General features: G+C 42.7%; 1 protein-coding gene across 3 annotated transcripts in view; it reads left to right on the top strand.

Annotated features, from left to right (window-relative positions):
• The window catches only part of rims3 (regulating synaptic membrane exocytosis 3), a 266,178-nt gene that overhangs the window by 180,394 nt on the left and 71,968 nt on the right, over positions 1-13,816 (top strand). For all 3 annotated transcript variants that reach the window (XM_072548628.1, XM_072548629.1, XM_072548627.1), the window contains exon 3: positions 10,759-10,833. In XM_072548628.1, the coding sequence (XP_072404729.1) occupies positions 10,759-10,833 (75 nt within the window). The remainder of the gene's footprint in view (positions 1-10,758; positions 10,834-13,816) is intronic.

Below are 13,816 nucleotides of genomic sequence, written 5' to 3'. Positions count from 1 at the left end.
CTGATTCCCTTGCCACCTTTAAGACCACTCACTTAGCAGTCCATTATGTGCAGGTTTTGAAGATGAAAGTATATTAAATTTATTGTAAATGAACAGAGCTCACACTTGTACACATCTTTCATTCAAAACAACAAGTCAAAGATTAAAATCACCTCTGGTGTTTAATCTGTTAAGAAAACAAACTTCGATTCAATATTCAGATAACTAATTCTTTAATAGCCTCTTTAAACTGTCAATCAAAATGTAAACGTACCAGTCTGCTGAGATAATTGCTTTTGTACCTTTTGAAATTCTGACAACTTTCCATAGTGACCCGAGTTGGAATAGTACCTCTTAATGTCAGAATGAACTCTTGTTGAAACCATTGAAACAGATTGCAATACTCTTTCCAACTTCACCCAGACGGCCCACCAATCAAGGCAGTTCAGCAGAGGGGAGTTTTAAACTATAACTGATAGTTTCAGCCTGTTTTTCTTTTAGCCTTTAAAGGGCTGGAGAATTTAAATCTTGAGATCATGACACTTCATCAGATTTATCAACATGTGAAGAATATTCATATCTAGGATTAGTGGTGCTGGAAGAGCACAGCAGTTCAGGCAGCATCCAACGAGCAGCGAAATCAATGTTTCGGGCAAAAGCCCTTCATCAGGAATAAAAGCTTCAAATGCAAAGCTACAAATCATAAAGAGTTAACAGTTGGGATGACCTTTCAAAACCATGCCTGCTGTTTCAGGTAGAATGCTCCTGACTGATCTAACCTGTCACAGTTTAGAGGGCCCAATTTTCACTCTAGCGAGGCAGGTAAGTGTGATAGTATGGGGTTTGTCCACTATAGAAGCAGATCTGAGGTGCCATGGGATTGGGTGAGTGCTGAACAGGCTGGTCAGAAGGCCCATCCCAGAAATGTTTTATTCCTGATGAAGGGCTTTTGCCCAAAACGTCGATTTCGCTGCTCGTTGGATGCTGCCTGAACTGCTGTGCTCTTCCAGCACCACTAATGCAGTATTTGGTTTTCAGCATCTGCAGTCATTGTTTTTACCTTACCAATATTCATATCTAGTCCATCGATGAATGACCCCATGATTAGATTAGTTTCCCTACAGGGTGGAAACAGGCCCTTTGGCACAACCAGTCCACACCGCCCCTCCGAAGAGTAACCCACCTTGACCCATTTCCCTCTGACTAATTGACCTAACATTATGGGCAATTTAGCATGGCCAATTCCCCTGACCTGCACATCTTTGGATTGTGGGAGGAAACCAGAGCACCCGGAGGGAACCCACACAGACACGGGGAGAATGTACAAACGCCACACAGAGAGTCACCTGAGGCTGGAATCAAACCTGGATCCCTGGTGCTGGTGCTATGAGGCAGCAGTGCTAACCACTGAGCCACTGTGCCGCCCAAAATGACGTTGCAGGTTCAAGCCTTTGGAACAGTGAAAATGGAGACTGTTTGAACTCAGTACCAATTTCAAATGAGTTTGGGAGTTTGGATTTCCTTCTTGTGTAATTCATGTTCTGCTCCTTGCCCTTGCCAGTGAAAATGAGTTGTCTTGTAAATGGGGTCAGGGCCCCTGCACCTGGGTCTCACCCAGCGTTGTTTTTAAAGCTCTTCAGTTGGTCTGACTCCATAAGCATTCAGCCTTAGGTGGCCGGACTGTAAAATGGCTTTGGTATAGAACATAGAAAAGTACAGTAGAGTACAGGCCCTTCAGCCCTCGATGTTGTGCTGACCTTCTATACTGCTCTAAGACCAAGCTAACCTTGGAGTACTTTCTTAGTCATTGGATCCACATGACTGTACAGTTCTTTCTGCAGAATATTGGATACAAACAGCAAGAAAGTAATTAATGAGTGTCATAGTTGTAAAGCAAGTGGTCAGGAAGGAGATTCTGAGGGAGGGATTTTCAAAATGACTAAAATATTGGAATGGGAAAACTAATCAAATGGTGCTTCAATTAGGATGTCGGAAATGAGCTAATATCATTCACGCGTACATCATAGACTGATATCAGGACTTTGCTAAATCACTCAGTTCAACTTGAATGTTGAATCTCTCCCAATTCATCACATTGACTTTAAATCTTTACAGTGAGCCAGAACCAACAACTCTTCTTTGGCAGTGAATTGATCAGGCACACTCGTTTTGAATACAGCTCTGCCCTCCAACCGATTCAATGGACAGGCGTGAAGCAGGAATCCTACCTATCCTGCAAACCTATTTTGACCTTATTCGTTCACAGCCCCCAGCTCTGACCCCCTCAATCTACTTGCAAATGGTAAAGTGAGCAGAGTGGCTGATCCAAGGGCCAGTACCTACATGACAGATCCTGCTGGATTTTGAGGGTTCCTGGGCTTTGGACACTTGGATCAGGTCATGTGGAAGGTCAAGTTGGATCGATTTAAAACATGGGAACTATACCAATGTACAATTGTAAACAAAACAACAAAGGGCCCAATAAACAGTTCAGCAGCAAGTGAGAGCCAGCTCTTGGCTGAGCTGCCCCAGCATTTGGACAATACATCCACATTCCATTGAACTAAATGTCAAATGAAATATTTTCAAAAAAATGTTCAATTTTTAGACAATTCCAACTTTCACAAAGCTGGATTTTGGACATCTTAACTGTAATTGGATGTTCAGTGAACTGTGATTATGCTGACATTTATAAATCTTTACCAAGGCATTTATACTTGTGTTGTGTACGTGTGTGTACGTGTGTGTGTGTGTGTGTGTGTGTGTGTGTGTGTGTGTTGCCCTGCCAGTTCACTATTGTGGAAGGGGACACTATCTAAATGTAGCACAGCCCTGAGATTAGCCATTGAGGAATCCTGTAGCTGTTTCAGCAACCAGCAAGATTCAGCTGCAAAAGGCTCTTTGATCTGTCAGCACCAATTTTAAAATCAATTATTAATAACCAAATGAGGTTACAACCACAAGTTCAAATTCAGCCGCTGAATGGATGAAGGAGAATTTGTTTCTTTGTTATTATTTTTCTCAAACATAAAGAAAAGGTTGTTGTGTCTGAGAAAGTGTTTCCATCGAAGCAGAGAATGGCTGAGATGGCCTTTTACTGGATCACAAATCAAAGATTCACAGTATGAGCTCCTGCAGCCTCTTCGAGACACTGTTACCATGGTGACGGTGTGAATGGAAGACAATAAGGGATCGCATTGAGGCAGCGATCAGTAGCAGCTTAGCCTTGAGCAAGAGAGTCTTCTGTGTGAGTAGCTAAATAAACCTGCTGTGCATTGTTGTCAAATTGAAAGGGGAGAGGAATTCAATGCAAGGCGCAGAAATAGGTTATTGATATCTCAGAGGGTGGGACAGGATCTGATTAGCTGCCTCAGGTTCTCTGTGTGCTGATACTTTTGGACAGATGACAGGCAAAGGCAAGAAGCCAAGGGTGGCAAATGCTCAAGCAAACGGCAGTGATTAAAAGATGCATTGCCCCAGGCTTCAGAGTACACTCCTGGAACACCAGTTACAGATGAACATGGGTGGTGGATTGACTCTATACTTGGAATGGCATCACAGAATTCTGGAACCTGGGCCGTGCGGCCATCATCCTTGTCCAACTTGCACCTCTCTTCATTTCCCTACATTGCTTATCTCGACCTCATTCTGGATGAGTGGTGCTGGGAGAGCACAGCAGTTCAGGTAGCATCCAAGGAGCAGCTCCTCGGATGCTGCCTGAACTGCTGTGCTCTTCCAGCACCACTAATCCAGAATCTGGTTTCCAGCATCTGCAGTCATTGTTTTTACCTTTTTATCTCGACCTCATCCAAGCAACAGAGGCTGTCCAGCCCTTGTCACTGAGAAACAACTGGAGGAAGCAAAGCGATATTCATTGACAATGGGGCAGTTTCATCAACTAAGAGCAAGAGAGCTTCACACAGCTGCTTTCCTGCCACACCCAATGGTGAGTCAAACACTGTAGCTGAAGAAAACTGGAATTCCTACACCTACCAACCTGGCCTCCTTGGTCTCTGAAAAGAAGGAGCAAGAACCAGAATGAGAAAATGGAATCACTGTCAGGATTTACTCTGTTCTATTATTGCCCTAAATATCAGTCAGGCTACCTCACCCACAAGGAGGAAAAACAATAAAATTTGTAATTGATGCATTCTAGTCTAATTTGTCTTGCATACCACAGAACTGTGCTCCAGTCTGACTTGTGTTCATTAAAGTATTACGACTTGTGACTGTTTTTTCTCCCTCTGGTAAAGTACTGAATTCCTTCGGCCATTTCAAAGGGCAGTTATGAGTCAACTACATTGCTGTAGGCCTGAATCAGATGTAGGCCAGACCAGGTCAGCATGACAGATTTGCAGCAATCAATTATAGTTTCATGGTCATGGTTATTGAGATTAGCTTTCAATTGCAGATTTTTCCATGATTTGAATTTAAATACCACCAGCTACCATGCACTAGTCTGGTGATGTCACCACATTCTACTATTACATAATCTGAGCAAATTTAGCACAGAAGGTAGCCACCCGGCCCATTGAATGTGTGCTGGCTCATTGAGAGAGCTATGCGTTCCCATAATCGCTTCCTTTTCCTGCATTTATCCAATTTCTTTAGAAAGCTATTCTTAAATCCACCATATTCAGGCAATACATTTCAGATGACAATAATCATTGTGGAAAAGAGTTTCTCCCCTACTCTTCCCAGTTGTTTTTGTCAATTATTTTAACTCTGTTGTCATCTGGTTATTAACCTTCTGCCACAGATTTGTCTTTTGTTCCTCCATCAAACCCCTTTGTAATGTTAGAGAACTTTCATTTCCCTTGAAAGTTCTGTTTTAAGCAAAAGCATTGCAGCTTTCCTAGTTTTATTGAATATCTGAAGCCTGGCCTTATTCTAATAAATTCTACATGGTCTTCAAGGCCCTAATATCCTTTCCTAAAGTGTGCTGCCTAGAATGGGACACAAATAAAACATTGGTTACACCACAGATAGAATACTGTGTACAGTCATGGTTGCCACACTATCGGAAGGACATAATTGCAGTGGAGAGTTTGCAGAGGGGACTCACCCGAATGTTGCTTGGGACAAGGAGTCTCAGTTATGAGGAGAGACTTGATACACTGGGCTTGTTTTCCATGGAGCAGAGGAGGCTGAGGGGAACCTGATTTAAGTATACAAAATTATGAGAGACATAGACAGAGTAGATTGTGAGAACCTTTTCCCCATGGCAGAATGTCTAAGACCAGAGGGCACAAATTTAAGGTGATGAGTAAGTGGTTTTGAAGAGATCTGAGAAGACTTTTCACCCAGACGATGGTAGAAAGTGTGCTTCCTGAGAGGGTGGTAGAGGCAGTTACTCTCACAACATTTAAGAAGCTGTTATAATGCCAGGGCATAGAAGGCTATGGACCAAGTGCAGAAATGGGATTAGTGTAGATTGTTGTTTGCTGGTCACATTGACATGGTGGGCTGAAGGGCCTGTTTCTATGTTGCATATGCCGAACAGTGATTAGTAAATGTTTAACCTTGCTTCAGGTAACATTTGTAGAAGTAATATCACAGGTTATGATCACTTTATGAATCAGTTTGAGTGCAGCCTCCAGAGAGAAAAAAACGTCCTGATCAAAGAAAATACAGAGACATGTGTTTTGTGTGGTGAGAGCAGTATCTCACAGCATATGAGGAGGTTGATCACAAAGTCCTCTTGCAGTGTGAGTGAATGGATAGAATGAGACTCTTACAGTTGGGAAGGCTGTCGGTGAGATGCATTCTTGCAGAAAGAACAGGTTTTTGTCAAAAGGAAAGAAGCTTCTCAATGGGATAGATACTTATTGAAGGAATGGATTCTATTTGAAGTATTGTCATATTGTGGATTGGATGTTTACTGAAAGCACAGAATTTAGTTGAAGAGATGTAACCTTGTCAATGGAACATACTTTGTCAGGAGTCAGTGAGGACTGCAGATGCTGCAGATCAGAATTAAGAGTGTGGCGCTGGAAAAGCACAGCAGGCCAGGGAGCATCCGAGGAGCAGGAGAATTGACCTATGGATTCTTGTCAAAGGGATAGACACTTGTCAACAGTACTGAGCTTGTCAAAGATATATTCTCCAGTCAAAAGGACAAAATCTTGTTAGAAGGTTGGACTCTTGGGAGTGGGTCTGGTCTGAGTAGACAGACTCTATCTGAAGGAACCAACTCACATCAAAAGGGATGTCCTCTTATAGTCAGGCTTGTTTAAGGGAGACCCTTGTTGAAAGGACAGACTGTTCCAAATAGAAGAAAATATATCAAATGGATGACCTCTCGTTGAAGTTACTGAGCCCGTCAAAGGAGCATTCTCATACTTAAATGACTGATTTTCACTGAAGGGATATATTCCTGTGGAAGGGAGGAGCCTTGTGGATGGACAGAACCATGGTGTTGGAATGAAGTTTCCCTGAAATTACTGATCATTGTCAACTTGTCGATAAATTGGATAAAATGTTGTCAAAGTGATCAACTATTTGAGAAGGACCTGATCTTGTCCAAAGATATTAAAGGGATTCATAAGAAATAGGGAGTCTAGGGCTCTATAGCTAAAGGCTGAGAGAGAGTCCTACAGCACAGAGACAGGCCCTTTGACCCAAACTGGTCTATGCTGACCAAAATGTCCATCTACGCTATCCCCATTCCCTTGCACTTGAACCATATCCTTCCAAACCTTTCCTATCCATGTATTTGTCCAAATGCCTTTTAAATGTTGTTAATGTACCCGCCTCAACCACTTCCGCAGGCAGCTCATTCCATATGCGTCACAGACTTCCAGTCCGACAAGCATCCATCCAGTATTACCTTCTGCTTCCTACATCAAGCCAATTGTGTATCCAATTTGCCAGCTCCACCAGGATTCCATGCGATGTAACCTTCCAGAGCAGCCTACCATGTGAAACCTTATCAAAGGCCTTATTGAAATCTATTTAGACTACACCTACTGCCCTGCGCTTGTCAACCTTTCTAGTCACTTCATCAAAGAACTCTAACAAGTTTGTGAGGCATAATCTCCCATGCACAAAGCCATGCTGACTACTCCTAATCAAATCATTTGGATTAAACTCCACCTGCCATTTTTCTGCCCATGCTGCCAACTGATCTATATTCTGCTTTATCTTCTGACAATCCTCCTCTCTATCCACAATTCCACCAATCTTTGTCTCATCCGCAAACTTACTAATTAGTCAGGCCATGTTTTCCTCCAAATTGTTTATGTACACTACGAACAACAGAAGTCCCAGCACAGATCACTGTGGAATGCTGCTAGTCACAATCCTCCATTCCAAAAAGCATCCTTCCAACGCTATCCTCTGCCTCCTATGACTAAGCCAGTTCTGAATCCATCTTGCCAACTCACTCTGATAGCATGTGGCTTCACCCTTAGTACCATGAGGCACCTTGTCAAATACTTTGCTGAAGTCCATGTGGACAACATCAACCACTTTTCCCTCATCAATCATCGATGTCACTTCCTCAAAAAACTCTATCAAGTTAATGAGGCATGACCTCCCCCACACAAACCATGTTGTCTATTGTAGAAGTGAAGTTCCAATAATTTCCCTTCCACCAATGTGAGGCTTACAGCCCTCTAATTTCTTGGATTATCCCTGCTACCCTTCTCAAACAATGGGACAACATTCTCCAGTCCCCTGTGACCTACTATGGCTTTTTAACTAATTTCTCGACCTGTCCATGTGTGCATATGCCTCCTGGTCTCTCAGTCCTTGTACTCATTTTGATGAAGTAACAGCAAGGGCCAGTGAGGTTAATGTAATTGATGACTGTATGGATTCCAAAAGGTGTTTAATAAAGTGCTGAATATGGCTTGCCATAAAAGTCAAAGCCATGGGAATAAAAGGACACTGATAACATGGATATCAACTTGGATAGTGGAGATAGTGACAATGTCTGTGGACTAGTTAACCAGAACCTGAGTCTAATCTTCTGGGAACATGGGTTTGGATCCTACCATTATGTATGGTGAAATTTGAATTCACTCAATATCTGAACTAAAAAGCTAACCCAATGGTGACCATTTGCTGACTGTTGTCAAAACGTGTCTCGTTCAACTAACGTCCTTGAGGGAAGGAAATGTGCTGTCCTTACCTGATCTGGCCTATATGTGACTCAAGACACACAGCAATGTGATTGACACTTAACTACAGTTAGGAATGGGCAATAAATGCTGGTCTAGCCAGCAAAACCCACGTCCCATGAATGAATAAAAAGAATTTGGCTGAGTGACAGAAACCAGGAGTATCGCTGAATGGTGGGTTCTCGAATTGGAAGAAACGACTGAGCAGGGTTCCATGACTACTTTTCCAAACATAGACTTAGTCTTGGGTGTGCGTGAGACAATTTCAAAACTTGCAGATGACATAGACTTGGAAATGCAGTGAGTCAACAGCTTCTGATGAAACGCGGGATGTAGGGCTATGGGGAACAGGCAGGAGTGTGGAGGTGAGACCAGGATAAGGTCAGCCATGATCATATTAAATGGTGTAGGGGGCTCAAAGGGCTGGGAAAGCAACAAAAACATCAAAACATCCTCAATCATGCAGTCTAACTTTAGCAATGAATAAGGGAGATGGTGGATCAGAAACTCAGTGAAAGTCTCCACGTGTGCAAATGATAACAGAGCAAGAGAAAGAATGGAATCAGATGAAGCAGTTCAGAATTGATGGAATGAACTTGGCCATAAAGGTAAGAAGATAGAGTAATGGAGACAAAACTGAATCCAGATAAGTGGATTCTGTGACATGTTACATGTACCCTGTGCAGGACTGTCCCTAGGATGGAGTGAGTCAGGGTGACTATCCCTGACCCAGCTCTTTGTGTGGCCTCACACTGGGATGAACAGAAGACACTTAGGCATTGGCAGCAAGGCAAGCCAACCTTTCACACTGGCTAGAGATGACTGTTGGTGTGATCTTCTAGAGGGGCATAAAATGTTCTGAGAAGAGAAAGAGTTATCTTGAAATCTGGCTTTCAATTAAACAGTGGGGTCAGTGCTTCAAACCAGTGAAAGGTAACTTTCTTGATTTCAGTAAATTTTTCTACATAGTGTGATTGCAGGGTGGATGAATCTCAGGTGAAGGTCACTTCAGTTCCTAAGAGTTCAGTGAGGGAGTCTGTCCTTTGCACTGATTTTACAGGGACTGTTTCTGGAATGAATTCCGTGTTAGTGAGGATGGTGTGCCGGCCTGATTCATGGTCCTTGCTGGGTTCAGTAAATACAATGACATTGATCAGGAATGAGACTCTGATCAGATTCCAAGACTTCACTCTGTGGGGCTGTCTGGGGCACTGGCCTAGTCCATTCAGATAGAGAACTGGAAACAAAACCTTAGAATGATTTGGCCTCAATGTTACCCTGTGATCATCTTCGCAGGCCTTTGCAAGGGCCTGTTCAATCATTAGGTGGAAAATCTTATAATAGTAGTAGTCTCCTTTAAAGAGCTACCTGATTCGCTCAGGCTTGCTGCCTGTACTGGAAGAAACACTGAATTATTAAGGGCGCTTTATGCAGCATATTACACGCAGACCAAACCCAGCATTAAAGTGGAAAAGCACTGCGGACATTTCAGAGCCAGATCCTGTTTGTTATCTGTACAATGGTTCCTGTGCCCAGAGTGACTGAAGAGATGAGCTATTCTTTACAAATTAACAGAACATTTACATTATACATCAATAAAAATATTTTCAGGTAGAGACCTGAGTCAATCATAACTCAGGTCTCATGATCCTCCAGCAGTTACTGTGTTGATCATTCTGTATTTATACAGTAACAGCATTTCCCCATTGGTTCAGTAAGTCAGTGTTCGTGTGAGCCAGAGAACGTGCATCTATTGCACAAGTCAACACCGGAGAATATGAAAACCATATACGGGTAGTTCTTCTGTAAAGTGATGGTTGTGATCTTGTGCAAACCTACATTATAGAAAAATCGCACATTAGAAACAGCGCTTAAAGTGTTGGTGAAGTAATCATGTTACAGCCAACATGATTTAAAAGTTCATGCTTTAGTGACAGTATCCCCAGTTTGTCAATCATGCTACAGCAAATTCGCGTTAATGATAACGTGCATTAGAGCAGAATGACCTGTATCCTATTTGATGGTTCCATCTCACATCCATTCCACCCCTACTTCCTAGCTTGAAGATGTGGATTACTCTGGTAGTGCTCATATCACCAGATCAGAAAATTGTGAGTTCAAGTCCTACTTGACGCACTTAACTATATAACCTAGATAGAAACATTATATGCTGCTATTTGTGAAACTTTTCTATTAGCCTGTGTCATTAATGTCCTTGAAGTCATTAACTGGGATGGGTGCATGATTAGTGATGTTTTATTTATTGTCCATCCCTGATTGCCCTGGCGAAGGTGGTGGTGATGGTGATCCACCTCCCTGAAGCTCTGCAAACATAGGGACACCCACAGCGCTGTGTATGAGATAGTCCCAGATCTCGAATCAGAAACACAGCGATAGAAGGGCAGTACAGTTCCGAATTGTGGCAATGTGTGACTTGAAGGTGATGTCATTCCCAACAACTAATCCCAGTTAGCAAAGCTCTGTGAGATGTTATTGAATAATGTGATAAGGTGCTAGGCAAATGTAAATCTTTTGTACAGAGTGTGCAACAATCTTCAGATTCTATTTTTGTGGAACTGAGCACTCGATCGTTCTGCAGTCTGTGGGGGTTTCCATGCCTGTCTTTTTAACAATGTGTCTATTTGCTTTCTTTTAGCTCCCAAGAATATCTCCGCTGTCTTGTGCCAGGGGATCGTAGGACACTGGCTTGCGCCCATGATTGCCCCACGTGGTAAGTTCCCCATCTTGGCTGACCTGGGTTTAATGGATTAAGGGAGATGACATGTCTAGATGGAATGCTGTTGCCTCAGAGGTTAACTGCCCAAAGTGATGATGGGTTTTTAATGCCTGCTCCATTATGAGGGGGCTGCCTCACTCAATGGCACTCAGCACCAGATTGAGGAAACTGTCATTGAGGAAGCAAGAGCACCCCACCCCCGCCCCACCACACTTATTCACACAGGTTCAGTGATGGCTTCGTGGTGATGAACAAATTTAACTCAGTATTTTGCAAGCAATGAAGTATATTTTTCTCAAGAACAGTCACTTCTGTAACACAGAAGATGTGTACATAGCAAGATCCAAAACAGCAATGTGATAACCACCAGATCTCTTTTTAGTGATAATCGATTTGTGTGATCTTTGTGTGATATGGCAAACAAAGCCTTGGTTTAATGTTTCAGTCAAAGAAAGAAATATGACTGATAGTATAGTAGTCCCTCACTGGACTGGAGCATGAGCTAAAACTTTATCCTCACTACTGAAGGGGATTTGAACCCAGAACCTTCTGGCTGAGAGGTAAGTGCACTACCCACTGAGCCACAGCTGACCCCATTGAAAATATTTTAAAATTCCTCAATGATGAACTTACTAACCAATCCTTAAAACGTAAGAATGCTAACAAACTTCAATGTTGGTCAGCAACGTGTGTCTATTATGTTTTATTTAAGTACGGAATAAGATTGAGGTGGAATACAGTCACTGAGAGTTACCTAAGGTTTGTGGCTAGTACGTTGTCTACTAGGGTTGAAGGAAACAGATGCCTGCCTTGAAGAAGTTTTCCTCCTCTCTCTACAAGAATCTCAGGGTGTCCCTCTCCCACTGCAACTCCCAGGTCATTTCCTCTGCCCTGAAGCTCTTACTCTATGCTACTTTCTCCCCACCCCCACCCTCCTGTAGCTTATCTCTCCACGCTTCAGTCTCACTACCTTTATTCCTGATGAAGGGCTTTTGCCCGAAACGTCGATTTCGAAGCGACTTGGATGCTGCCTGAACTGCTGTGCTCTTCCAGCACCACTAATCCAGAATCTGGTTTCCAGCATCTGCAGTCATTGTTTTTACCACCTTGAAGGAAACATCCAGCCAAGCATCTGAGTTTCCAATCCATAGATCATCAGGTGGAGAACCTACTCAATCTGGTGTCGCAAGCCAGCGGCATAACAAATCAAAAGAGAAACAGTTGGAGCTGTTGCCCCCTGTGTACTCTGCCTTAACATACTAAGTGTCAGGCAGAAACCTATTGTCTGCAATTCCCAGCGTAGAAATGTCAATTACTAGGTGATATAGCTAAAAGGTAAAGGGGTAAGTTGAAAGGAGATGTGAGAGGCAGGCTTTTTTATACAGAGGAATGTAAGTGCGTGGAATACATTGCCACAGGAGGTGGTCGAAGCAAATATAATGGGAATGTTTAAGAGAAATCTTGACAGATATATGAATAGGCAGGGGATAGAGGGATAAAGACCGCATAGAGGCAAAAGGATTTTAGTTTAGAAAGGCATCATGTGTCGTTGCAGTTTTGATGGGCCGAAGGGCCTGTTCCTGTGTTGTCCTGGTTCTTTGAGATCTTCCCCTCTGGGTCTGAGTTCCAAATGAGAACTTGAACACATAATCCAAACCAGAATCCCTCTCTAATACTGGGCGAGAGGGTCCTTCACTGAGGCCTGTCTATCCATACAGGTGTATGTTCGGGAATCCGTGATGCCAGTTGGAGAGCAGGAGCTTTAAGCAGCCAGCTCACCATTCTTCCCCCACTCCACACCACTTAAAAAACACTTGATCATTCATGGGTATTAATGGCATGTTGTGGGAACAAACACGTGGCCAGGTTTTTCTATATAACAACTGGGAGTGCACTGCAAATAAATAGATCCACATACGAACTAAAACTATTAAAGATGTTGCAGTTATAAAGCTCTAGTTAGACCATATCTGGGGCACAGTATTCATTCCAAATATCATTGCACCTCATCAGGATGTGGTCACCATGGAAGGGCTTGCAGCACAAGTTCACCAACGCTAGAGATTGCATAAATAAGGCTAATAGTTTGGTTTTAAAGTGATTGAACATTTGTTAGTATAAATAGAGATGGGGATCTTTCAGGCTAAATGGTGGTAATTTCAAAACAAAGATGAGGATAAGTTACTTCTCTCAAAGGGTCGTGAATCTGTTGAATTCACTATCCTTGAGTCTAGTGGATGCTGGGACCCTGAATAAATTTAAGAATGAGAGAGACAGGATTTTACTTCATGAGGAGTTAAAGTATTAGAGGGACGAGGCAGGAAAGTGGAGTCGCGACCAAGATAAGATCAGCCATGATCATACTAAATGGCAGAGCAGGCTTGAGGGGCTAAATGGCCTTCTACTGCTCCTCTGTTCTTATGTTTCCAGGGTGTTCATAACAAGAGGAAAGAAACTTAAACCTAAAGTTAGACCACTCAAGGCTGACAGAATGCCTTTCTCTACCCAAAGAGTAACGGAAATTTGGAACTTTCCATCAGATAGCTGCCGAGGTTGAGACTCAAATAACAATTTCAAAAACTGAGGTGCACAGGGTTTTATTGGGTAAAGGAACTCAGGATTCTAAGACCGAGGTGTCGAAGGATTGGGTTGAAGGCACAACCACCTGATGAAGGAGCAGCGCTCCGAAAGCTAGTGCTTCCAAATAAACCTGTTGGACTCTAACCTGGTGTTGTGTGATTTTTAACTTTGTCCAACACGGCACCTCCACATCATCGCTCAGGTTAACCTTAGTCTCACCAGAAAGATACCTGACTTTTGAATTTCTTGAGTTTTGAGGATATGAGGTGTATGTGAACTTTTTAAACAGCAACAATATGCTTTCCTATTTGTGTTGAGAAATATCATTTTCTGGAACTTTACAGAGACAATGCCCATTCCTGCGATAACTGCTGTCACCAAAACTCTGCATCTTTTG

The sequence above is a fragment of the Chiloscyllium punctatum genome, chromosome 27 (genome assembly GCF_047496795.1).
Source record: "Chiloscyllium punctatum isolate Juve2018m chromosome 27, sChiPun1.3, whole genome shotgun sequence".
NCBI lineage: Eukaryota > Metazoa > Chordata > Chondrichthyes > Orectolobiformes > Hemiscylliidae > Chiloscyllium > Chiloscyllium punctatum.
This window is presented reverse-complemented; position numbering and strand designations above follow the sequence as displayed.